This window comes from Ptiloglossa arizonensis, chromosome 3 (assembly GCF_051014685.1).
Source record: "Ptiloglossa arizonensis isolate GNS036 chromosome 3, iyPtiAriz1_principal, whole genome shotgun sequence".
NCBI lineage: Eukaryota > Metazoa > Arthropoda > Insecta > Hymenoptera > Colletidae > Ptiloglossa > Ptiloglossa arizonensis.
This window is the reverse complement of record NC_135050.1, coordinates 29,869,126-29,895,866: the sequence shown is the minus strand read 5'-3', so window position 1 is coordinate 29,895,866 and position 26,741 is coordinate 29,869,126. Positions and strand designations below refer to the sequence as shown.

Below are 26,741 nucleotides of genomic sequence, written 5' to 3'. Positions count from 1 at the left end.
TCTGAAAGGTATCAAGAGAATGTTTATCTCAAAATTATTTGGTTTTATTGTAATATTTATTGTCATATGATATCAATATTGCATTGTACGCATCCATCATTATGTACAGAGAATATTCTGCCAATAAAGTGTTGAATGGTTACCAAAAAAAGAAGACAATATGAGAGCGATATATCTAATTCAAATGAAACTACGCACGTTAGAGGTCCCCGAGCATCATTGTGTGACTACAAATGAATTATCTCATTATCCCGTAATTTTAATATTAATGAATACAAATCGGTACTAACACCATTGTAATCTCATCTGTGATGATTAAACGACTCGTTTAATCCTCGTTCATAATTATTTCGATAAAACTACGGAAATACTTTATCGCTATACATTTGAGTGTGAAATGTGTATTCGCATTTGAATGTGTTCTAAATGCATGTCAACGTATCATCGAAAAAAAATTTCAACTTTACAGACCGTAATACAAGCAAAAAAAATTTTGTTTAGACCATTGCTAATCTGAATCTACATTATGATACTTGTCTTCGATTTTCTTTGTATTACTATTCATTTTTCTCCTTCTACCCTTTTGAGATGATGACAAGATGATAAAGGTAAGAAATAAATTATAATGCAGCAAGTACTACGTAAAACTTGTTATATTTTTCCATTGAAATATTAATTTGAAGTTAATAACGCATGTTAAGTGTAGAAAAGTCTTAATCCCTAAGCTAAGTATTTTCTTATATAATAACCTCCACATAACAAGTCAAATGTAAACATTTGCTTGTCAGATGATAGCGCCATACAGAATAACTCGGCTACAAAATTGAAGGAACGTTTATTCTGTATCGTTTAATTGAAAATGTTATCAAAATTAAAAGTATGAGAACTGATACCACCATGGTAAAACAATACCTCGTTTATATAGAATATTCTTTTCCGATTATTATTCATAAGGTATAAAAGTAAAGTTTATGAATGGCGGAAAGACTTAAAATTACTTGATTAGTTTGTCTTTGAATTCACTTACAAAATTACATTTTCTTCATTTGTGTGAAAGTATGATCTGTGAAGAATCAATAGATTAACCTAACTTGTTAATAGTATTAACATTGTAATGTAAATATATAAATGCATAAACAGTGAAAACAAATGGCTTTAATACTGTGGTGTACCATATAACACTTCTCAGTTCAGTTTTTTAAGAAAGGATAAATTTAACGTTTTATCTTTTGAAATTGATCCAAGATAGAATTTAATTTCCTTGGTAGATCTTACTTTATATTCGATATCAAATGACTTATGTTTTAGCACATCATGTATTATCTGCCAGTTATAAGAGTTTTTTTTTAATAGTGTTTATATAACTTTATGAATAATAAGTGTATGTACAATAAAAAAAAGTCTGGTCTACACTATTAAAAAAGTACTAAAACAAGCAAGATTTGCTTCGTACTAATGCCGCGAATCTGTTCAGTCGACTAGAAAATCTTGAGTTTGTAGAAGTTTTAATCAGAAATTAGTATTCCAACAATACGTCATATAATCGAGTAGTAAAATTTACATTAAGAAAATCTATTACCCCAATATTCTTTTCAATCAAAAAGCATTAATTGTAGCACTTACTCGTAAATCAAGTGTTATGAAATGAAACAGCCAGATTATGAAATAAGCGTACAATTATCGAAACATTCAATGTCTTTGAAAGTTCGGGAAACAATGAGTGTTCAGAGTGCTAAATATCCGAGAATATGACTATATTGGCTGATTTTTCCTCTTCTGTAGATATAAAAGGTGTTACCACTTGCATGCTGACTGATATATACAGTGGGTAAGTAAGTTCTTTATCCAGGGACATAACTTGTTTCTGCAATGTAAAATCAATTTTCTTTAGCTTTTTATAATTGCGCACGAAAATCTACAAAAATTACTTACTTCTTCGTTTTTGTGAAGCGATAACCTAAGCATACCAGAACTCTGAATATGTTTTTCTTGACGTTGTTCATCCAATGAAATTAAACTTACTCTGTGACAAATATTTTTCATAAATTTGCTTTCAATATAAAAGTAATTTTCTGAATTCAATAACAAACCTGTACTTACTTTAAAATTATATTGTGCTTGTTATGATTGGCTTTGATGTGGTCTGTATCTGATCTGTGATTCCTCTTAATTCTCAAAGTGGTACTATCTAAGCACACAACCAAATCTAACCCAAAATGAAATGCTGTCCATTTCCAAATATGTTCACCAACTTTTTCAATACATCTTCCACAACGGAAACATTCACGAGAAAATTCTTCTTCGCTCATTTGTTTTGGTCTGCAATGTTAAAGGAGAAATATTGCGGTTTATAATTTGTTTATACAATATTTTTACTTTTCAGTTATTTATTTATATTGCTACAAGTAGAAAAAATGTCATAAGTACCTATAGTGGAGTGACAAACATGGGAGTAGGTTTTTCAGAGAGAAAATTCTGCCTGCAAAGCTGTATATAACATGGAAAGGGAGAAGGAAGAAAACATATTCGGATATCTCTATGTTCAGTGATCTAAACATAGATATGTTTAAAAATGTATAAATTTCTCGACTTACCCTCGATCCTTATTTGCATCTATTCTTAATAAATGTAACCACTGTTCCTTATACGCGTTGTGCAACCATTCATGTGGTATTAAATTATCGCTGTATAAAATTTTGACATCTTGGTCATGTAATAAAAGATATTTCATTCTCAATACTTTAAAAGGTGCCACAAATTCTTTGCCTTCTTCTGTTGTAAGATAGGGCTTTATCCATTTGTGATTTCTAAAGTATTCGTCAATTTGAAGCGTTTCTTCTTTGTTGTGCACATGAACAAACAACCTAGAATATTATTTATTATAATAAAGAAAATAAGTATTTAAAAAAAATTTCATTGTAGTATTTTATTACTAACCACACTCGTAGCATCATATATATGCAAAACTCTGTTTGCATGGCAATTAGATCTGGACTAGCAATTAACTCGGCCATTAAATCAGGTGTAATTTCTCTTAAAAATGTTGGATGTAACCATCCATATCCCAAGAGATTGATTTCCAACCACCGTTTTGCTGCAGCTTTCACTACTGGTACACCGTAGGATACAGCTGCATTATAGTAAGGAACAACTGTTTTTATATTTGTTGTCTCTACCATAATATCTGTGCATTGGTCGATCAGCCCTTGTAACTGGAATAACGTAGAGGTAGCCAAAATTGATATCACATCTTTTGGTTCTAAACTGACTTCATCCTGATAAAAGGAACCAAAGACTGTCAAAAGAGCTGAAAATATACGAAATTAAATAGAATATTTATCTTTATCGGTTGCAACAGTGAATTTTGTTTATTAATATCATTTACACACAATCCAATGTGATGTTAGGATCAGCAATTTCTACACTGATAACTGTTTCATTTGCTTCTCTCCAAGATCCTGAAAACATACTTGCAAAATATGGACTCTGCAAATAAAAGGTAAAATATAATTGATAAATGAATATAATATAAATAAAGAAAGTATATATAGAAATATAGAATAAAATACTACCTGACTGATGTAAACTTTATGTAATCTCCATGCCTTCCCTAACATGAACACAGTTATATCGCTGCCTTTTTCTTCTTGAAATAAAGTTTTATATATGTATTGTGCCGTTGTCAGCAATTTTCTTCTAAAAAAAATGAAATGCCATTAACGATATAGATAATATTTAAAAGAAAAAAATAGTTAAGTATCAGTAGCAAAATTAAGAAGTTATTTTCTCTGATGATGCAAACATTGTACATCACTATTGACGATACTTTCGTACAATCACTATACACAATTTTTACTTAAAATTTATGTTCACACTTACTTTTTCGGCGTTTGAAGTGTGCGTTCGATATAATCCGATTCGGAATCAAAATCATCCTCCTCAATGCACTTTCGTTTACGACCACGGTATACGGAGTGCACTGCATTGTTTGACATCGATGCTATTCTGCTCGCATAACTTCCCATTTTGCCTTGTTTCTAATGAAAATATGAAATTTCAAATCTGATTACCGATAAATCCTTGAGAATCCTCGACATTGTTTTTCAATGCGGAGAAGCGTAGAAGACATACCACAGTGTTCAGTATGTACAGAAGGGAATTTTTCTAGGTGAGCTTGTAGAAACCTGCAGCGCGCGTATGAACGCAAACATGGATATATAAAGGATGTAAACATGTGACGTAACAAAAGATGCGATGGTCGGACAAGTGGGGATACAATACACGCTATTTGTGGATAGAATACCCACACGACTTTCATCCAATTGGACACTTCTTTTCGCGCGAGTGAAAGTGTCCAATAAGTGTTAACCTTAAAAGGATCATATATTCAATATTGCATCGCTATCGTTACTACGCAGAGTGTTTCGTTATAACGGGCGTAACTTAAGGGTAAAATGACAGTCTTATTTATTGTATCAGAGACCATTTGCAGTTAAACAATACATATGTTTATATAAATATAAATTTTGTTTGCAAAATTTTAAAGAATTAAATGCTGTAACAGCATTTCGCATATGTATTTTTACTCATTTTTTATGTTATATACAATGGTATTATTTCTTATCCCCAACGTCGCGAGAGTAACAAAAATGAAAGAGTAATGAAAATAAGAAAGTATCTTATTTTAAAATATAATATGTTGCCTTTAAGGACTAAATAATGTCTATGTATATATGTAGATATCAACAAAGTATAGCATTAACCGGACAGTCAATGGATGTTGTCATAAACGAGATACGGAGTATATAGACGGTTCATCTTACGAGAGTAGTATCGCATAAACTGAAATACCGACCTCGTTAAATATTAATGGCTTGAGAGCGCCCTCTTCGTTTGAGAATAGTGATTCTGGGAACTACATCCACTTCTACAGTCGAAGTCGATAAAAGTAGTGAATGTAGAGAACTCATCCCTGTACATTAGATATAAAAACCTGACCTCACTACATAGATGCATGATCACTGCCAATGAAGAAAGGGTTCCTCTCTAAGCAGATGTGATGTACAAGAGAGATGTGCCTAATATTTAGCAATCATGAATCTGTTTAGAGCAGCCAAATTTGTTTTCGTGACCGAGTCTAGATAGTTTATAATTTTACTAAACTCAGCTTCAAAAAATATTGTAACAATAAGTTCCATTTATTTGTACAACTTGAATCGATAATAGATTTAGAATATTTCAATAGCATGAAATAAAAAATATTTAAGGTTTTATTTGATATTTTATAAGGTCGGTATTTCAGATTGTGCGACACCAACGCCCGTAAAATGAATTGTCCAGATATTCTGTATTACGGTTTGTCTATACAGAGAATACCCCGTTCTGTCACATCACCGACACACTTTTGCATAGATTGCTAAATATATTCTGCACCTTGTTCCTTATAGGAGAAAATGTGAGTGGCATGTGTGCAGAGTTGCGCTACTCGGTGAAAGTGCATTTCGTGGTGCATTCAAGTAGATCCGAACGCATCGTGAAAGGAATTAAGAAATTGTACCAATGTATTTTCCATGAGTGTTAGATTTTACTTCTGTCATTGAATAATTCAATATATGCGCAATATTTAGCTATACCAGATTAATAATTCACACAAATTGAAAGATTTATATTTGAACGGAGTCCGAGCTGGATAGGTTTAAAATGTTGGAAGAGGTTACAAATAGTTGGGCCATTGGCTTGCACTCGTTTCTCGATGTTTCACATTTTAAACCGGTGGTGTCAAATTTATGGGATAAAGAAACGTTTAACGTCCAACCCTTAAATGACATGAAAACAAAAAAGTCTGTCGTACTTCTTGGATACTTAATTCTGTCCTGGACGATCTTGTACATTATGTATGAAAAGTGCCTTAATGTAAGTGCTACAATTTTGGTATTTTAGGCTTTTAAATTGTCTTGTTTCATTAATCGATGAACTTGTCAATTGTGTTTTTTGAGTTATTGATAAAGACTGGGGATAAAGAATAACAAGCTTACATTTGATACTTTTGATTTTATTTATTAACACAGTCGCTACTTCGGCGAATGCGCATTCCATTGGTGCAACGGAGTAGGATAATCGACGCTGCGTGGAATTGTGGATTTTGCTTCGGTAGCATTTGTTATCTAAAATCGTCTGCTATCGAAACTATAAACTTCTTTTCTGAAGGACAGGAAGTTATGCACGAGGAGCTGGGTGTCGTACTATATAAAAGCTTTTATTTTCATCGGGCAGGAGTAGAGATTTTCTGTCATGGAGCTTGGACAAAAGGCTGGGCAAACTTGCTTTTTGCATCGTTTGTCATGAATCCGTATCAAGAAAAGTAAAAGAATTTTTACTTTAATAAAGCAAACAGATATTATATTTTGTTTGATTATGCATTTCTTAATGCTCTGCTTAATTGTTTAAATGGTTTCTTCTATTCTTCTTAAATATTTACCGATTTGTTGTAAATTAGTATCCGTGTAACTTGTACTTTGTAATTTCGTTTTTCTACAGATGGTGTACGGTAGTAAGCACTTTCTTATTCTATAAAGCCATTGACACCATTGTGGTGAATGTTTGTCGAATTTTATTATGCGTATCTCACTTTAGTGGAAGGAAGCTACCTAAATTATTTTTCTTCGTTCATTGTCTCAGTTGGTTAGTACATCGATAACTGCATGAACGTTTAAATAAAATATTTTTTCAATTAATATTTTTTCAGGACATATTTATATGTACTATTTGTGCCTAAATTGATGTTGCGGCTGGAAAAGACTAATTACACCCGGGCAGAGATTGGTTTATGGCTGTGGTTTATTGCAGAATGTATAGATTCGGTAATAGTATTGTGCAAACCACTTTTAAATTGCAATATTTCTTTATTTTGTTTGGAACAATTTTTGTTTACCTTAAAGTTTAATGTGTAGGTGTGGTTGAGACTTTTAGGGTGTGCCAAAGCTACGCATTGGCTTGAAATTTGTTTATTTCCTGCTCCAACACGGGAAGCAATTGAACTTGCAGGAATTCAAAAACGACATAGAGATTCTTTAAAGAAATTAGTTAATAGGACATCGAAGAAATCAGAATTATGGCAAACTATGCTCTGTAAGTATATCAGAGTGTAAAAGTTGGATTATGAAATTCTGTTAATGTTAGTAACAAATTTGAAATTAAAATAAGGTGCAGTAGCTATTAAGAAAAAACTTCAAAGAATTCGACAAGCAAAGCAGAATAATTCTGAATCGACGTTTGATTCTGCCCAAGTAAAATTAACTGAAACAGAAACAATGGAGGAGAAAAACGAGGAAGGAAAGGATGAGTAAAATAATTGATGTTATAAAATTAAATCTCATTTGGTTTTGGTAAGGAAAGCAGTAAAAACGATTGAATTATTTATAGTTCCTATAATATACTTGAATGGAGTTTTGCCATTGCTTAAAGCTATAAGTTTTATTTCAAATTTAAATGATTTTGTACGTATATTGTGTATTTAACATTTTACGTTTATAATATTTTAACGGATAAACTGAGAAAAACTCATAAACGCAAACGATTGCAGAATATGAAAGGGAAGAAATGAATGAAAATATGCATAAAATCGTATTTCTCTTTTAATACAAAAATTAAATTTATTTGAGAATTTTATAGATGTATCTGTGTATGTAGAAAGTTCCGCCACATACACGCTTATAAGCTAATGATACATGTTACGAATAATATCTATCGCGTTTTACATAAACCTTGTATCTCACGATTAGCACAATGTCTCGGTAACATTACAGTCGAGTTTACGAAGCATGCATTCGTATCAGGGCAGTATTTTATATAGTTGACGCGTTAAGTATTAATTTAACTTTAAACGTTTAAGGATTATTATCATAATATGAATTTGCTTGTAAAATACTCGCTCAGGAAAAAAGACTTCACATCTTGTGGTAATGCAGGATGAGTAGTACAGTTTGCACGCATACGGTTTTGTTGCTTATCTTTTAAACATTAAGCTATAAACACAATATTCTCTCACACAACACACACACGCGCACACATGCACATATGTATATGTGTATACATATGTAGATATGTATATCTACATAATGAATAGAGATTTCAAGGAATTATGTGGCTGCGAGGTACAGTGTAGTATAACATGGACTATTAAATTGATATCTTGTCTATGGCAGTAAATAAAGGACATTTAAGATCGAGTCATGGAACTGCACACCTTTGAGCAACAAAATTATGGCTCTCACAGAGAAGCACGAAATGGCAATGTTAGTAGCGCGTCAAATTGTATCCTAAATACTGCGTTTTTACTTTATAAAAACAGAGAAATTTGTAATTGTTGTGCTCATGGATGTGAACACAAGGATTACGAGATTTGAACATTATTTAGTCTGAAAGCGTTTAAAGAATTTTAACTGCTTCACGATTTAAAGTAAATTTCAAGTTACGTCTGAAGCGACAAACTTTTGTATATACATACTTATTATATATCTTTATACAAATTAGAGTGGAGGGAGAATGTTATAGGGTGAATAGGAAATTGAATTACTAAACTGGAACTGAATAGAAAAGACTGTATTAGTTAATGTAGTAAATAACTCTCATTCTTTGTTTGAAGATCTATGAAATTAAGTAGTTACTTTTAATTTCTTTAATAGGTAACAAAAGTGACCACTTTTACGTTTAACGCCATGACGCGTACATACAGAACGTGTATGTTTCATATTATTATTTTTATATATCAATATTGTTCAAAATAAGTTGCAATTTATCACACCAGACAAGCAGACCGCAAAGGGGTTGAAAATTGGGCATCTAGACTAAAAATGTCACTAAGAAATCGGAGCACGCCTCGCATTTATTGTAATAAAGAAACGTGATTCAAGTGACACGCTATTCCTAGATATATAAAGTTTTATTTCCGATCATTCTGGACTGTGTCAATAAAATATAGTACATGTATTTAGGCTGAATTGTTCCACGATGTTATACAGTTTAATGAAAAATATTATAAACGAATATGGTTCGAATAAAGTTGTATTCAATACGCCGAAGGCGTGTACGCCTCGATAATATCGTATTTCTAAAACTTGTTAAAACATTTGGTTTAGAAACTTATACGTAAAATGTGGTATTATACAAATGCATAATACAATTTTCTGAATCGATAATAATTAATATTAAAATTATTCAAGCGACCTTACTTTACGACAGTGTCCGAATGCAGGGAACATTCTATGTTCTTGCGAATGCATCGATGCATGTCGTTCCTTGTCGTAATTAAAAAGTTACATATCATTCTTTTCTTTCTCCTTTCACAAGAGGGAATTGTACCTTCTGAAGTACAGATTTTCTCAAGGAAGGTGTCGCATGAAATAGTTTCTAAGCGCAACAGGTCTTTTGTTTCGTTATTATTTATTTAGTACGAGTTATTAGCAAAGAAAACAACATTTTTATTTTTCTTCAAAGCCATTTCAAGGTCACTTCATATTTTTTATTTCAATAGCATAAAAGTACTAAAAGTGTTTTAAAAACATCTAATGAAATTGCGTACAATAATCTTAAAATAATCCAAGCTCACAAGGGAGAAGTTATTTAAATAGTTGAGGACAAAGATGTTTATTACTTTGTTTCTTACTTATGAAACTTGATCGAAGTTTATATTCTTAACTCTTGGGTATAAATATTAGTCCATTGAATTTGTTTTCCTCTGTACGTTAACAGCACTAAAATGAAAATTTCATTTAAGCAAAAACAAAGTAACCTTGAAACAACTGTTAAACACTGAACGAAGAGTGGCAAAGGAAAGTCCTGTTGTGCTTCTCCGTATCCCTTACCTTTCAACAGCTGTTTCATTTGACACTCGTCTTGAGACAATTTGTATAAAATCAACGCATTGTTTGTCACATTTCAAGCTAAAAGTATTTTTAAAAAGAGTAACTTGTACTTAAACTATTAGTATCTAAAAATTAAATTCGTCGCAGTTCTGCGAAGTCGTGTCTGAGAGTTAATACATCGTACGTAGAAATAAAATTGTAAAAAAAAAGTGACGATACAGAATTGAATCGATGGTAAAACATTTAATCATAATGTCGATCGATTGTGCGCTACACAGAACCCGGTTACTCGCTGCGATGATTAAGACTACGTTTAATACAGTAACATCTCTCCTCCCTGAATGCGTTGTGAATTCGAGTGCTGAATAAGGCCTTTTCATGTGAATGACGACCGTTAAAAGTTCAACACCATTTATAAAATTCCATCCTCTATGAGAACAATGTTCTCGATGATCTCTCGCGAACGATAGACAACCGCCTGTTTTATTACGTAAGTTTTATAATCGAGCTTATAGACACACTCACAAAATATCTTGCCATATTGTTTTATCGTGTGTGTAATGGTTATTTATAATATTTATATATGTATATTGTTAAATTGTTTTAACTTATGTCGAATAACTATCACTGCGCTTACCTCCGTAATAACGTGTAATCAGTTTTTCTTTTCATTTTTTTTTTTTTTTTTTTTTTTGGGTTTCTTTAACGACCTTCTCACACATTCACGCTTTCTTAAACGACAAATAAACAAAGGAGAAAAAATGGAAGGAAACACAACGGTCCACGTGTAAAATCTATACCGGTGTGCGATGACCACAACGACAAGCCGATTTCTTTGTTCTCTTGTTTCTCGGTTTCCGAATCAGACGGTTGTACTCAAAACTTTGGTGAACAAGATATAGAAGTTGAAACGAACTTTTCGAACCGTCGTTTATCGCTACATTAAGACACAACTATCGGAATTGTAAGATTCAAAGAAAATCCAACAAAGTATACAATAGTTACGAAACATTCGTTCTAAACACCTAGCGATGTCGTAAATGTTATTTTAATGATAAATCTTTTTTTAAATTCAGTTCATATGTATGCAAACATCTGTGCGTTTGACTTCTAATTTAGAAATGCACGGCTTACACTATCTCCTTATATTATATAGTAGCGGTCAGATGCTTTTACGATCTTAATAGATACACTGTTTATATTCAAAGTAAAGATTTTGTAACTGCTATCCTGTCGGAGTTTTTTAAAATTTGTACAGTTGTGTCTTATTGTAATCGTATCGATAGTTTGAATATTTCTGTTTAACTGACATATATTTCGTTCAATAAAGTTCTCAATCATTACAAATCTTCGAATAGTTTTGTGACCCCACTATGTATATCAAACGCAGTCTGGTTCCAAACTTTGTCGTTCCAAGCAAAATGCTTGTGTGTTATAAACGGTAATAACAGTAAGGCTCTACTAATGTATATCGTCCAGTGATTCATTGACCAGACTTGTCAGTGTCATGCGTAAAAAATGTTTTAAAATGTTTCTACTTGTGGTAGACATTCATGGTTCGTTGTGCACGGACAACTCAACCGAATTAAGTTTCCAAGGCTGCGATCACTTATGTATCGATTAGGAGAGTTGATCTAAAGGCTCTACGATCTGTGGCCGAAAAATACCAATCGAAGAAGAAACTTTTTATACGGCGGAGATCGTTGCTCTTGCTTTTAAGAGATATTTGTGACTACTCACATATACTTAACTAGCAACTTACCAATCAGACTCTACTTGTTTTTCGGTTTTTCATTTTTTTGTTCATTTTTCGGTTTTTCTGTTTGGCGTGGGCAGCAGCGAATCGAAAACACGTGATTTATCTGCCCGCCGAAAGTAAATCGTAATTTCGTATCTTAGGAAGACAATAAATTATTGGAACGCGATCGTACAACAAACAATTACGTGTTTCTATTTTTGTCTTGTCCTTCTCCCCCTCTTCGTGCACGCTGTGTAAAATTTCTAATATTACGTCCACGGTTCGTCGGTGGTGCTGGAACGAATACGATTACGAAAGTTACCTTATTACAAACATATATACGTATATATGAGCAATAAAAGTTGAGTCGGTTAAATTTGTTTAGGCCCAACCCCGTTTCTTTCTTCCTTAGTTCACACACACTGCGCCTCGCGCAGTAGCAGATATTTAGAATTTGTTGCTTCAATGAGAGACACGCGCCATCGTTCCTCTTCCTCTTTTTTTTGTTTGTATTTATTTTTGTGAAAATATGGCCCCATTGTTACAGGCTCGATGTAGGTTTCGGAAACGGCTCGATATTCTCTTTCTTTCTCCCTTCTTGAGTCTGCAACAGGCTTCGTTGAATTTCATGCCATCCACATTTATGATCGTGATTAGGTTCCGTGACGCGTCTTACAACGCAGTAGTCCTCGCCCTTGTCACGTTTCGCTCGGTTCGTCGTCGATCGTTCTTCGTTTAAAACCCGTTTCGATCGATGCTACGAATGTAAAATATAACGCTTCGGTCCCATTTATCGCGATTTCCTTTTCTCTGTACAACGAGATGCGAGACTACACTCAAGCGCGATTCATTGGGAAAACTATCCCTCGTGGGTGCTCCCCAAGGTCGATCGATCATTAGTTCGACCCACGTTCTGTGTTCCGATAACAAATTAACATCGTATTGTACAATATTACAGATTTATTTTGTCTTTGAACGTTGCCTTTTGCGCGCCTAATGCCATCGATCGTTCTTGACGATAACCACGAGTGCAATTCGTTTCACGGTTACTCTTCACGAAGAATCACAATTGTACTGGCATCAAATTGAACCTCTTTTTAGATCTTTCCGTATTAATCTACATTGTGTACATATTTCGACACCTGTTCTTTCCTATACTTTTAATACCTTGTGTTTAAACGTTACAACTTTTGTTTTATCTGCGTTATTAACAATAAAACCACTGGCTGGAACGCGGTTGCTTCCAACTTTCGTGGAGGAACATATTTCTTGTTCTCTGGAACTATTGTTCGATCTAACTTTCTATTTGGAAAGTAAAGTAGTCTTGTATCGTGCCGAATAAGAAACTATAGGAATATAATACAAAAGCTTACAAAGCTAGATCAAAGATATAAGTGAACAATGTGAACAAATTTTCAGCGCAAACCAGAGATCAAGAAATCTGTTCAATTTCGTTCTCTGAAAAATTCTATCGGTTTCGCTGTTCATTTCGTTCAATCTCATTCTACGTGTATCAGAGGGATCCACAATGAACTCTCCAAGTGTCACCAAAGTACAGGGTAAATCTGGTACAACGTAAGTATGCAAGATCGGAGTATACAATAGTCGTACGTTGAACAGTGAACAGATCGTAGAATATACTTGAATATTTAATTCGCATGAAGTACAAAGTTCTGATAAATTGAATAAATGGGCCATAGAAGAAATGAAAAACAGGGGTTAAGAAGAAACCTGTCGATTATTTTGTTAACACTCAGAGAGTCGAAATTCTCTGCTGTATTTTAATCATTTCTATCCTCCATGTTCTGGTTGCCCGTGTGCGTATGCTCTAAGACTCCATGCCGAACAGGCAAACCGCGATTAGTTGGCCATTAGTCGTTTAATTCGCGCGAAAAGTCGAAGACTCGTCGAGGCTTCAGTCTTTCAGTCGTTAGTACCAGGGACGAGAAACCTTTGTTCGGTTCGATAATATTTAAACTGTATCCTATTGCAAAATGAACCGTTTGATACATTTTTCGACGGGATTTAACGGATACAATTCGTCGAGATATTTGAACAATCGCGCGTTAATGAAAACATCTTCGTTTACGAATGTAACTAATCTTTACGACGATCGACGGATCGATATCGATAACAGAATCTGATCCATGCGATGGGAATAAAATTATACCGACGATAGTTGTGTTTCAAGAATCCTGACGTTCTATACTCGAAACAATAAAAATGACCGGTCAAGGTCACCGTCCACATCGCGCGTCGCATCATTTTACGCCGTGTCAAAGACGAATGAACTTTTGACCAAGTAAGAGTAAAGTTGAAGTAATTTTATCTGATTTTTTATTTGGATAATTGTTTCGACCGATTAATGTTCAATTCTGCACGACGTACAGCTTCCGTTCGAGAGACAGAACGCAAGATTGTAGGTTCGAGGTTTCCATTTGTCAAAACCGGTGGTGGGCGGAACGAGAAGAGACGAGAGACAGAGTAGTGGGGAGCCCTTGATCGGTGACCTTGACGCGTCGATTTATTTGGCCTCGAGTACGATACCTTCGGACCAAGCGTATATCGGTGATCATAAGTTACCAGTATCAACGCACACTGTTCGTACAACGAATACAGCGCAAGTACGTCTGGGTATTCTTTATAAAAGTCCCTGGTAAACGTGAACGCATTTTATATTTGTTCCTTGTGTCTTTGCGTACATGTATTGTATATATATATATGTGTGTGTATATGTATGTAAATACGCGCGTACGCGTGTCTGTGTACGTGTACTTGTGTGTTCGTGTTTTGTTTGTACGTGAGCATGCGTTATACGTGGGAGTAACGAAAGTTAACAATTGTCTCTCAGAGGCTCGTGACGATGTGTGGCTTGGCAGTGGTGGAGGCGATCTCGGACAGTCGCACGTCGATGGGAATGCGATCGTCGTACAGCGTCGGCGCCTGGAGTATGATTCCCGCCGTACCGACGACCACGGCTAGTGTAAAAATCCACAGGAATAGCCTGTCGAGTACCATCGCGACGTATTTCCAATCTTCTTTGACCTGAGAACAGAGATCTTTCGTTAAGAGCCGATCGTACCACTCGACGACGGAAACGTGAATACGTTAGCCTCCTGATTATTTGGGAAGTGCAAATAATTGAGGTAGGTCGAACGTAAACATCTTGGAACGTAGTTTGCGTCTGTGCTAGATAGGACTTTGGTGAAAGTTAAGTCTGAGACACCGAACGGGCGATCCTCTCGTTTGTCGAGCGATTTGAACGAAACGACGTTGAAGGTTAATCTTGTCACGTACTCTGGTGGAGTCTTCTTCCCTCTTCGTATGGTCGGCAATGAAACGAATACCTTCGATGGCTTTGTATAGTTCCGGGCAGTGATGCCAATGATGAAGCGTGTTACAGAGAGCGTCCACGCTCTCCTCGGTCGGTAGTTGCGGTGGAGGAGCTGCCGTGGCCGCTGGCGATCCATGAATGCGACACGCGCTTCCCAAATTCACCGCTTCCAATTCCCTGGCGAGCACAGTTCTTTTACATTAACATGCAAAAGACTCGCAGTAGCTTACCGTAAAGTGTACGTACTGTACGTAGCTGTAAAGAATGCCTCCGAGTCGTGTTCCCGATGCGAATTGATCCGTCTTTTCGATCGCAAAGTTCGTTTCGCAATAGCAACGCTACTAGTCGTTAGTTCACGCAATGATAAATCGTCCGAGCGATAGCGGAATAAATTTTTCGTAAAAATTCTGATCGTTAAATCTGAATTCCATCCAGAGGCATTCTCTCCAGCCGTCCAGTATAGTATGGTGAAATTTCGTGTTGGATGATCTGGAAGCGGATCTGAAATGTGAAAAGGGGTTGAATCTTTTCTTTACTTTGGTTAGCTTCAAGAGGATCTTACAGGTATTGTTCAATCTTGTGAGAAGTGACAAGGAACGAATGATTACGCATTTAGGAAAGAATCGATCGATCGCAAGTACATTCGAGTACTTTGCGTACTCTGATACAGATGTAACTATTGAAACTGCGAGGAAATGTAAACAAATATTCACGATAAATCTCATGGATCGATATCAGCTGGACTTTGCGTTCGTTACAAATCGAATAATTCCTTCCCAAAGAGATTAAGTCATTCAAAACTTTCGAGTGTAAGTCTTAATCGTTGGTATCGATGTATCCTCAGACGCGTACTGGATGTAAGCACGCGTATCCATTCTGTACACGCCCGAGAAGATGGTCCCTGACGAATAAAAAAACCATAATTTTACGCGCAATATTTACGCGCGCGTATTATTTTTATAATAATATTAATATTATTCTTCTTTCTCGCGTCTGGGGAATTTAGTTCTCGATGACCTTGAGCGGTCAATTACGCGAGGGTCTACTAGCTACGGACGTATCAAAGTACTGGAATCTTTTTCGACGAGATCACGACTTACGCTCGAAAATCTTAACCAGTATAAGATCATCGATCGAACCAGACTTCAAATTGGTTTAAAATTATCGTTTGTCCGGAAGCTAGAAACAGTTTCACGTGTTCTTGAAAGTAAACGACATCGGTAGCGCGTTTGGTGATTCGCGTGTGTATGCGTGTGCGTGTGTGTGTGTGTGTGCATACCGAGGATGTAATTCGTCCCGCGAATCGAGACTCGGGAACAGAACGGAGGATTCAACCAGCTCCGACGCCGACGTCTCTACGAACAGCGATGGATCCCGCAATTCGAGACCATTGCACGTTCTGACCATCACGCGTTGACCGTGATGACCATCCATGCTACGTTTGTCTATTTGGTACTGCGGCCTGTTTCAAAAATTAACGAAAAGTACGATTACCAAATTAGTAAAGTTTCCGTTAGGTCTGACAATCGTCAAGTTTCTTACTCTCGTGTGCAATTTTCTAATACGGTTGAAACGCACTACAACTTATTCTGAACAAGATATGAAGCAGTTTGTAGCACATCGCATTTATGAATTAAAAGCGATATTTGTCAAAGCTTACTGCACCAATGGTAACGAATAGCAATCGAACAAAATGAGAGAATTAATCGAACGAAATATTTGATCATTCGATGATATATATTCGATCAAAGTGTGCAACGGTAAAAGGGTAGAATTAATTTCCAGAGACTACGTTTCAAGCGGTGTTCTAAGATAAGTGTCGACTTAAACGTTCTTTGAATTACTGACTTTACGAAATAACAATTAGAGGAAAGTTTGATTACTTCTTTCTAGATACAATTTAACAAAATGTAAATGTTATTTTCAATTTTGTCTTTTGAAAGTTATTTCGAGATTCCTTCAATTTCTACATATAAATTGCACGCTTTATATTTTGTTAGTGTTTCGTTTTGGTGAGAGAAAGGTGAATTCGAATGTTTAAAAAATATAAATACAAATATAATTTCTATTTTTATTCCATCGGAAATCGGTGTGAAAAATGGAACAAATTGTTCCTCGATCATTGTCTCGCGAAACTAACAATTTAAGCGTTATTTCAAACAACGTTTATTTTGGGACACTTTATACGCTATCGTTGCGAATGGTATCCGTAGAGGCGATCAAAATTATCACAAAGAATGGAATCGATTACGAATCGAGCGTGTTGGTAACGATTCGTAATCGATATCAATTGCTGGAATTTTCGCATACGCAAAAGTGAATACAAAGTCCGAGCGAAAGTGCTACAATGTAGTGCTGAACTGTGCAAGAATATTTCTATGGAACTGTTCAACTACCGGTGTTAGCGTTTACAGTGGCCAGTGCGGGGATCCAATTGTCTGAGCACGAGAAAAAAAAAAAAAAAAATAGAAGAGAAATCGGGGAATTTCAGTTCAAATTCAAAAACAATGAATTTTAATGTCTCAGATTTGAAACGAATGTTTTACGATTCTACTCTACCGGCTCTCGAGTATCCGATAAAGCCAATTTCTCAATTTTTCATGGATTCTCAATCTTTCATCAATTTCGTTTCGCGATCCTCATCGATTATCGCTTCGATCTTTATCGGTGGCGTTCGTTTATTTTTCTTCGAGCCAATTAGGTTCATCGTGGGACGATTTCGAACGGGCAGAGCTGAGCGTCGACCGGTTAACAAAATTATTTAAATAAATAGCCGGATAGAGTTACTTTAACTTTCTCGTTTGGTCGACGACGAAAGTTAACGTAAGTTATTCGACGAACGATTAACCGTAACGTCGAGCGAAGGTTGTAACTGTAACTGTAAATTTATTCGACCGCTTCGGATAACTTTCGAACCGTAGTTGGTTCGTGGCTTTGCAGGCTAACGCTGGTCGAGACTCGGTATTCTAATTTTTAAACAGTTGAAACGCGCAACGTCGGCACACCGTGTCAGCCGTCACTTTCAATGTTGTTAAAGTGTAATTAGATTTAGCGTTTGCGAATTAAAAATAAGAATTTTCTTATCTTCTATTCTTTATTCATGAGAATTTTATCGATTGACTCTTCAGATGAAACCCAATCAAAATGAGGCCAACCATGGCATTTGTAATTCGTGAAATTATTTTTGCAATACGAAAATTATCCATAAATACTTGCTTTACGAATTGCACGATATTGTCACTGTGTCTTAGATTTTTTTTCCCAATCTGTTTATTTAATATTTCTGTTACGATCAGTGGACAAACTTGGAGAAACGATTTATGTAGTTACGTAACAATTGAAAACGATTCGATCGTTGGCACGTTTGGTCTCATTTTCATTAGGAAACTCGCAGGAATCGGCCAATAAAACTCTTACGAATAAATAGTATACAATAAAATTTTTATTTTAATTGTAACTGGCAGTTGTTCGTGCAGATCAACTGCTAGTTATAGTTAAAAGTGGGAGAACAAAGGCAAGTCGTCAAACGCGGTGCTTTTCAAGTATTTAAAACCCGAAGGAATTCAGCCTCGAGCATCGTTGCTTTCGAAGCCTCGAATCACCAATGTTCGGAAATTACACTGTCCGACACGAATTTTGCCTTCCAATAACCAATGGATGATCCTTGAAGAACCACAATCCTCAAACAAGAATCCGGAAGTCGAATCGCTGTATCAACTCCAGTTTTCCAAACACACGAAAACCAGAATTTTCGTCAATAATGAGGTATTACACGAAAAGTAAAAACGTTAGAAAGTTTTAATTTGCCTTCAAAAATAGAAGAGTTTCTCGAACGTAAGGGTATATAATTTATATATACTATATATAAAAATACATTATATTATATTTGTATTATTTTATATATTTTTCAATACTTTAGGGTTCTGTATTTATTTTCTCGTACACTTCTATGAACACCGATCGCCAAACTTTGCTATACTATTTAATCAATTTCTTAATCAAAACAGAAATTTCATTAATATAATATTCTAAATTCACAGCCATTTAACTCGGTACTACCCGCGACGAAGAATTATCGTTTAAAGTAACGTAAATGTTAATAACAATCGCGGAAATGAACAAACATTCACTAAAACCAGTCACCTTCGCAGATTTCGCAATATCTTGATGTTTATTTATCGTAATTATTAACAACCATCGTGGGACCATAGTTTAAACAATTATTAACAATGTCCTAGTACAAATAATGGCTTAAAAGCCATCAAAGTTTTGAAATATTCGGTTAGAACGAACAAAGACAATGAAGGTATCGGTAAGTCACCTTGCTTGGGGTATATATAGCCCCTCCCGGTTACCAAAAATTTCATTCCAGCGGGAGCCTCCGAGGTGGACGGACGTCTCGATTTTAGGTACCTGGACCCTCCGCGGACAACCAAGGACAACGGTTACCCTATTGGTAACCGGTACTGGCGATCACTCGCCAATTCTTTTTTTTTCTTTCAGATTTTTTCTTTTAATTTATTTCTTCTTATACACCTGTATTTACTCACCAATTTTAATTTCTGCTTGTTTTTCCATGTTTATTTTCTTTGTTACCGCATAACTGTGTGTACCCATTAACCCACATATACTGTATTCATTGTTTGATCGTGTCTTGATTTGTTTAATATGTATTGTAAATTTAATTTAACCACCTTAGCTAGGTACATCGGAAAACGAAGACAGAAGAGGATTCCTACGTCGCATCTATTGCCGGATCTTTAATTTTAAGGTTAGACTAAGATAGTTTTAAGGCCACCATGTACGAATACCTGTGCTCTGCCGAGCAATTATCCAATCTTTAGCTTATTTTGCTCGCTTCCTCGTTTCTCAGTCCGGCCACCTCTGCTTGTTGCATAAGCAAGTGACCGGCCGTGTAGCTGGTCCGAACGGTCGATCTGCGTCTCTTCCGGTGCGTCCGCTTCCAGAGAGGGCATGTTGCGAGCACAGGAGCAGGCATTTTTGCTGGTCCCTGCGAAAGCCTCCGAAATAAGACCCTCTCGTCGTAAAGGTGAGAAACGGGGCACCCCTCTAGGGGAGTGGAGGCGTCGTTCGTTTTCTCTCGAATCGAACCCACCGAGGGGAAACGGGATCGACCTAGTAGGACCGACTCCACGGTTCGCGTCGCGTCTTTCCCAATTTTGCCTAATTTTTGTCCATAATGTAATTGCTCGGCAGAACTAAACGAGGCGATCGAAGGAACTTTGATTCCTTCGATCTGCCCCGTTTAGTAATTTCGTTTGTAAGGTATATCGAGGGAGATCGATGGAACTTTGATTCGATCTATCTCCCTCCGGGTCTCCGCTCGCAGCAACCTCCACGCGGTGAGACCTGGTAATCGGTATTACTCGCGACGAACGATAATTCTTCGTTGCGGGTAGTACCGAGCTAATTGGCTGCGAATTTAGAATATTATATTAATGAAATTTCTGTTTTGATTAAGAAATTGATTAAGTAATATACCAAAGTTTGGCGATCAGTGTCCATAGAAATGTACGAGAAAATAAATACAGAACCCTGAAGTATTGAAAAATATATAAAATAATACAAATATAATATGTATTTTTATATATAGTATATATAAATTATATACCGTTACGTTCGAGAAACTCTCCTCTATTTTTGAAGGCCAATTAGAACTTTCTAACGTTTTTACTTTTCGTGTAATACCTCATTATTGACGAAAATTCTGGTTTTCGTGTGTTTCGAAAACTGGAGTTGATACAGCGATTCGACTACCGGATTCTTGTTTGAGGATGCTCTTCAATGATTATCCACTGGTTATAGAAAAGCAAAAAAAGGTTTCAATTTGTCGCACAGTGTTATTCAAAGTCGCAGAATAAAGTTGCAGTTACAGTTAAAATCTTTATTCGATGCTGTAGGTAATTGTTCGTCAAACAACCCGAGTTAACTGTATTCCTCGAATAAAATGAACCGCGATTATTCAAAACTTTGAACAATAGTAATTATAATACGTTTTTGTAGTACCCCGATTGTATACATTAAAAGGAACAAGAAAATACTGAGCGGAGAATAAGAAAAGAATAAAATAAAAATAAAAAGTTAATGCACAGAAGTGAAATTAAATATATCCACGTTCGGTATAACTATATGTTGTTATTAACTTAATCTTGTCGAGTAACGAATACCGTCAAAGTAACTTTATTCGTTTCGGTAATTGTTCACAAAAGGATTTTTCTCGTCGATTTCAACAGTTTCAATGTTTTTTTTTTACGTCGGGAGCGGAGTGGGGTACACTTCTGACTGTTTTGGTATAAAAAATAATTGTCCATCGCGTTTAGTTTTCAAGATACAATTATAGAAAACATTGAATCGTGATACGCCTTCGTTGTAACTCGCACAAATGTCGTCTTACCTGTTTTTAAGGACGTCTCGATTAGAAATCGAAAGAGAAATTTCGATTCCGAACTCCGAATTTTTTGTTCGTCAGGATCTCGTAGAACGCGTGTAAAAATTGTTGAAATCGGCGCGGAGGTTCCCTTTGTAAACAATTACCTTCGATTCCTTATTCGGTTAAAATTGTGCCCATCTCTGCAGGCCGGAAACTGGAGTTTAGTGAATTCAAGTTCAATTCGCTCTGCGGACAGAGAGTGGGTAGTTGTGCTAATGGTTGCAGACGCGACGTGACGCTAACGTCACGCGCGCGAGGCCACTAATGAACGTTCTAATGCTGCTTGGCACAGACCCAACGGCTGGTCCAAATGCTCGTAGAATCATATCTTGCCTGGAATCGTAATCGGTTCTCTTCGAAGACGTATTATACCTGCGCATCACCAGTAGTCTTGGCAGAACATGGATAAAAACACGACGGACCCACGGTGCCATCACGTGCGTCTGTGGCGACCGGAAGTGAACATTGAGGACTACCACGGTTACGCATATACTGAAACGTTAGATTAAGCGTGTTAAACCCGGAGACCTTACCCATCGAATCGCATCTCGAATCGTCTCTAGTCTGTCGCATAACGTGGCTGTATGGAGGCTTAAAGGTAAATTGAAGTTAATCCACTTTTTACTTCGGCACCGGTTATGCCAGTGATATTGTTCGATGTACGTTATTACCTCGTTAATCGATCGAATTTTTCTCTCGATGACCGAACTGTGGTCAATTTCGCTACAGTTGCCTTATCTCGAGTCGGTACGGTAACCCCTCGTTGAAACGTTGCGTTTCTCCCTCGATAAAACGCACCGAATCGTTCCTGTATTTATATTCTTCGGTCGTGGATTTAAAAGACAGTCGATTTAACTTTAAAGTGTACCTTTCAACGAAGGTTCACCGTACATTCCGATCTCTTCGAGATAAGATAGTTTGATTTCTGGGAAGGAGTCATTGCCTTCCGACGGTAATCGAATATAAGTGGACCCAAGTTGCGAGCAATAGCGAGGTAATACCGTACCGTGGTCTGTAACCGGTTACACAGGGTGAATCTGAATGGGCGGTGAATAATTTACAGATATATTCTATGCATCGAAATTGAGAACAAATTTCTAGCAGATACGCGTCTGCGAAGCATTTGTTGTTCGAGATACAGCCACTTGAAGTTACAGCATAAATTGTGTAGGTGTGGCTGCCGATAGAGGACATTAGTTACTGAATTATTCAGAACTGGCATTTGAACGGCTCACCTTAATTCGCTGTTTTAGGTCAGCGACTGCTACAAAAGGACGTGGATGCAATTAATTTTTTATACATTCACGCGAAATAAAATCTATTGGATTTAAGTCAGGCGAACGAGGCGACCAAGAATAAATCTACGAAACTAGGAGTATTGGACTTTTTCGTGCGAGATTGTTTTAAAAAGAGAAGTGCATTTGTGTCTTTCTGTATCGGTCGATGACTACGTATCGCGTTACATTATGAAATAATAATGTTACGAAAATGTGACGGTAAACCGTCACTACGATTGCCACGATGAAGTAATTTTTCTAGAATAACGGAGACAATCGATTCACGTACAAATATAAAAAGAAAAAAATGTATGTGCACGATGCATCTGCATCGCCATGATTGAAAACACAGATTATACAATATTGTGAAAAGATACTTCTTTGACAGAGCCGTTCGACGTTATTTTCTAGAAATGATCTCTACTTTCGTTCGAAAATGTTACAGCCCGACCCAATTTTTTAGAATCACCCTGTATAGTCGATCGTTACGTTTCTTAGAATTACAAGTAATTTGTTCGTAATTGATCGAACGTCGATCCCTTTTCGCAATGAAAGTGCAATTTTTATTTCAATTGGTCTAAATGTAGGTTTCGGTTACGAACGAGTTAAAATGCAAAATTGAAAATCCGCTCGTACGTTAATACGCTCGAGTCTCGCAACAGTCGTGTAACAAAGACGACGTATTCCGCGGCGCGTGAAGATATTGTTTCGTTTATTTCGTTCGAAATAGTAATCGGTGGTTATACCTGAAGGTGTCTAGGATCATGGTGAAAAGGACGAATTTACCGAGAAGTGGTACCACGAGCGATGTGGGCGGGATGATTTCGGCCAGTAGAAGGAAGAACACAGTCAGCGACAGCAAAATCGAAATTGATAGGCTGACCTGCAATTGGAAAAATCGATCGTTTTAATCTGGCACCGGCGTACGTCGAGTCTGAAAACAAAGGGACAGTAAAAACCAAAATAAAAAGATAGAGCGGAAAAGGCGAAACGATCGGAGACAATGTTCCGATCCGATTCAGAATTTGAAGGGCATGCTCGAGGAAAGCGAGTTCGCCACAAAGAGACAAAGAAGAGCCCTCGAGGTTAAGTGCGACGAACAAAACGTTCCTTTCATTCCCTCATGACACAGTATTGTATTTCGAAGCGTGTTAAGGTCGTGTCATTGCTTCTTGTAATGTCAGCCGAATGATTTATACAAGGAGACACGGAATGGAAGCGGAGAGGGCTCTGTGACGCGAAAATTACCGCCCTCCGAAATCGATCCACGAATATCGATCCGTCAGGAAACAATTGTTTCGTTTTTCGATTAAAATACAACCGATGCTGCATTTTTCCTTTTAAACATACGACGCGATACATTATAATACAAAACAGAAACACATTTCCGGAGAAGAAATTATTCGAGCGATTTGCGTAGATATTCGCATAATTCTCGCAATTCACGCGCGAATATTCAAATTTTTATTTACGGAGATTCTAAATTTCATGGAGTAAAATTTTTCGTGTAAAAAGGAAAAATAGTATTTCACAGCAGAGACGATAGAAATGATCGGAAAACTTGGAACGATGCCCGAGAAAAATTTTGATAAAATTTAATCGTCGTTAATTAAACTTTGTACAGTTTCCCTAATTTCCAAGTTGCAAATTTTCTTTAGGATGTTGTTCGTCGTTTTGAAAAACAGTGAACGTCCACGTAACTTCGTATCTCGCAACACAGATGCTTAACGGGTCACAATTCAGTCAATAATAGAATGTCTGGTAGGGAGGTGCGCATCGAGATATCCAGAGTGTTGCAGGTACGCGATACGCGAATACGGACGCATACGAACGCGATACTCGTAAAGATAGATGTAACACGAGATGAAAGTCGGTGCTCGGCGATAGGTAGGTGTAGGTTTCGAATCGGTAAGCAAACGAGGAACGGAGGACAAAGGCCGATTCGAGAGGGTATTGTTTCGCCGCCCCCGCATTGATCTACAGTAGCTACCGGGATTTGGATTTAAAGCCTGATTCATACCCCCTCGCGTCTAGATTTTTCGGGCGTGCTTTTGCGGGATGTTTGCGGGCTTGAACGTCACCTGTGCTTAGCGATATGCTATCGGGAAATACCGTTCGCGCGAGAGGAAAAAATAATAACGAACTGATAAACCGACGCGCGGTACATTCGATCGATGAAACGTGGTACGTACGCGGTATTGAGCGTGCCTCGCAAACGCGGTTTTATAATCCCGGTCCAGGATCACGGTTCGCTTCGTAATGAATATAATTCGTCGCCGTTGAAATCCGAAATTTTCTAAACGAATCTGAACAAAATGGTGGAAACCAAAAAGAAATACGTACACGTAACGATAAAAGATCTCTTCCGATGCATCGACATCGATAAGTCGAACCGAACGACAAGAACCTCTACGTTTCCAACGTTGCATCGGTGTTGCATGTACGATATTTGTCGTTTTGGATAAAAAGAATGAATTCTTTCGCGAACGACGTAAATCTCGCGCGTAAGACGAAAGTAAACGAAGGAAAGCGTTCGTCGAGTAAGAGGAAAAAGTGCGATTCGGGCTTAAGGACGATAAGTTTGGTCTTCGGTCGGTATCCTTTTCGGAACGAATGAGAAGTGTCGGTTAACGGCTGCGAATGGGACGGTGACATCTGACCTTCTCCCCTACCCCGATTTTTTCGCCACCCTCTTTGCCCTTTGGCTGCCTTTTTCGAGCCAGAACAATACGACTGAATTATAGAGGCGTGCACGGCGTCGAGTGGGTATCGGCTCGGCTCGGCTCGAGGTCAAGAGTCCACGAGGAATGGAGGCCGATCGGCATTTAGAGGTTTGCATTCCGACGGTGGATTTTGATATTTGACCCTCTCCACCTGGAATCCGTTCCGATCGAACGAATCGGCTCGGCCTCCCGCGAAATACTCCCGATCTCGATCTTTCCGCCGTTCTTCGTCGGATATTTTCCTATCCGCGAAATATTCAAAAATCGGGACTGCCAATTATCGATAAACGTGGCGGCACGGAGCGGAGAGTTTTTTGTCAGGACCGATCGAAGTGAAACGGGCCGCTCCAAGAGGACAACGAGCGGGATACAATGGGACGAAGTTCGCCACCTCAGCACCACACTCCCGGGATGACTTCTGATCGTGAATTCGAGCAACAAATTTTATCGATACCCGAGACATTGCCGTGCAACGTTTCGATTTACTCTTTTATCGCTGGAAACTCGAAATCGGTGTCCCGAGCGACCGATCGCGAAGCTGTTCCAGACCGGTCGATCATCGACGATTTACCAACAACGTGTAACATTTCGATGTCGAATCTTGAGCTTCCTCCAAGTTGCAGATCCCGAGAAAATAAAAGATCTCGCGCGTTTCGTAAGTTTGCTTGTCACGGAACAGAGGACGAACGAAATTAACGAAGCTGGTTCATCGTTTAAAGAGATTGTTCGGAGAACTGCTGCCAAATTGCGGTGCACTTTACGAATCTACATTTTCAACATCTTTTTCGGAGTATCTCGAAAACTCGAGTGCACCACGAGTTAAAGGTACGTTCACGATTATTGGCTCGATAATTAACCGATCGATAGTGACGTGAATCGCTCGGAATAATAAAAAGGAACAGGATACAGCGAACGTAGTATACTGTAAACTGTGCACAATATCGTGCGTTCCTAATATCGGAATACACTTGGTAATTGGTATAAATTTTGTTTCAAGTATAAACAATATTGTTTCGTAATCTGCAACTTGTATACTCCTTCGAAAGCTACCATATTCGATCATTGTTTCACCAACTCCCCCTTAATACTGCTGAACCGATTTCGAAGAAAATTTTAAAGAACGTTTCCAACAGAGACAGAGTAGGCACGTGCTTCCGAGTATCTTGATACGTTACTTAAAAGTAACACGACTAAATTGAACACTCTGACGCATTACGTAAAAATTTGTTTACGACAACAACGTAAAATACATCTGTTTCGAAGTAGATGAGTCAAGTCGAACGAGGGAAAGTTTCGTTTCTTCTCTGGGCGTTAAAATACCTACGCGCGGCTCAAGGTTGGAGCATTGACAACGT

At 37.1% G+C, this 26,741-nt stretch overlaps 3 protein-coding genes across 6 annotated transcripts in view; 1 reads left to right on the top strand and 2 right to left on the bottom strand.

The window, feature by feature from the left end:
- Nucleotides 1-635: 635 nt before the first annotated feature.
- Gcl (germ cell-less) lies at nt 636-4,208 on the bottom strand. Of its 3 annotated transcripts, XR_012991388.1 has the most exons (11): nt 4,132-4,208; nt 3,880-4,037; nt 3,573-3,696; nt 3,390-3,486; nt 2,938-3,307; nt 2,595-2,864; nt 2,428-2,487; nt 2,101-2,319; nt 1,933-2,023; nt 1,624-1,864; nt 636-1,063 (listed from the first exon to the last, which is right to left on the bottom strand). XR_012991388.1 is itself a non-coding variant. In XM_076306526.1 (10 exons), exons 2-10 carry the CDS (start codon nt 4,023-4,025, stop codon nt 1,733-1,735), a joined length of 1,509 nt encoding a protein of 502 aa, XP_076162641.1. In that variant the 5' UTR covers nt 4,026-4,037; nt 4,132-4,208; the 3' UTR covers nt 1,070-1,732. The 3 variants fall into 3 exon arrangements, 2 of the variants coding, with proteins under 2 accessions (XP_076162641.1, XP_076162642.1); XM_076306526.1 differs by lacking the exon at nt 636-1,063 and having other exon boundaries at nt 1,070-1,864; XM_076306527.1 differs by lacking the exons at nt 636-1,063; nt 2,428-2,487 and having other exon boundaries at nt 1,070-1,864.
- A 1,118-nt stretch (nt 4,209-5,326) lies between these two features.
- Nucleotides 5,327-9,099, top strand: LOC143144759 (uncharacterized). 2 transcript variants are annotated; one of them, XM_076307511.1, is made up of 7 exons: nt 5,327-5,913; nt 6,069-6,361; nt 6,538-6,681; nt 6,746-6,860; nt 6,951-7,128; nt 7,204-7,385; nt 8,685-9,099. In XM_076307511.1, exons 1-6 carry the CDS (start codon nt 5,701-5,703, stop codon nt 7,344-7,346), a joined length of 1,086 nt encoding a protein of 361 aa, XP_076163626.1. In that variant the 5' UTR covers nt 5,327-5,700; the 3' UTR covers nt 7,347-7,385; nt 8,685-9,099. The 2 variants fall into 2 exon arrangements, with proteins under 2 accessions (XP_076163626.1, XP_076163625.1); XM_076307510.1 differs by having other exon boundaries at nt 5,329-5,913; nt 7,204-9,099.
- A 5,234-nt stretch (nt 9,100-14,333) lies between these two features.
- Nachra3 (nicotinic acetylcholine receptor alpha3 subunit) overlaps nt 14,334-26,741 on the bottom strand; it is a 127,124-nt gene continuing 114,716 nt past the window's right edge. Inside the window, exons 10-14 of the mRNA XM_076307509.1 lie at nt 23,410-23,546; nt 21,759-21,878; nt 16,215-16,397; nt 14,899-15,112; nt 14,334-14,646 (exon numbers count right to left, since the gene is read on the bottom strand). Of these exons, the coding sequence (XP_076163624.1) occupies nt 14,449-14,646; nt 14,899-15,112; nt 16,215-16,397; nt 21,759-21,878; nt 23,410-23,546 (852 nt within the window). The 3' untranslated portion in view covers nt 14,334-14,448. The remainder of the gene's footprint in view (nt 14,647-14,898; nt 15,113-16,214; nt 16,398-21,758; nt 21,879-23,409; nt 23,547-26,741) is intronic.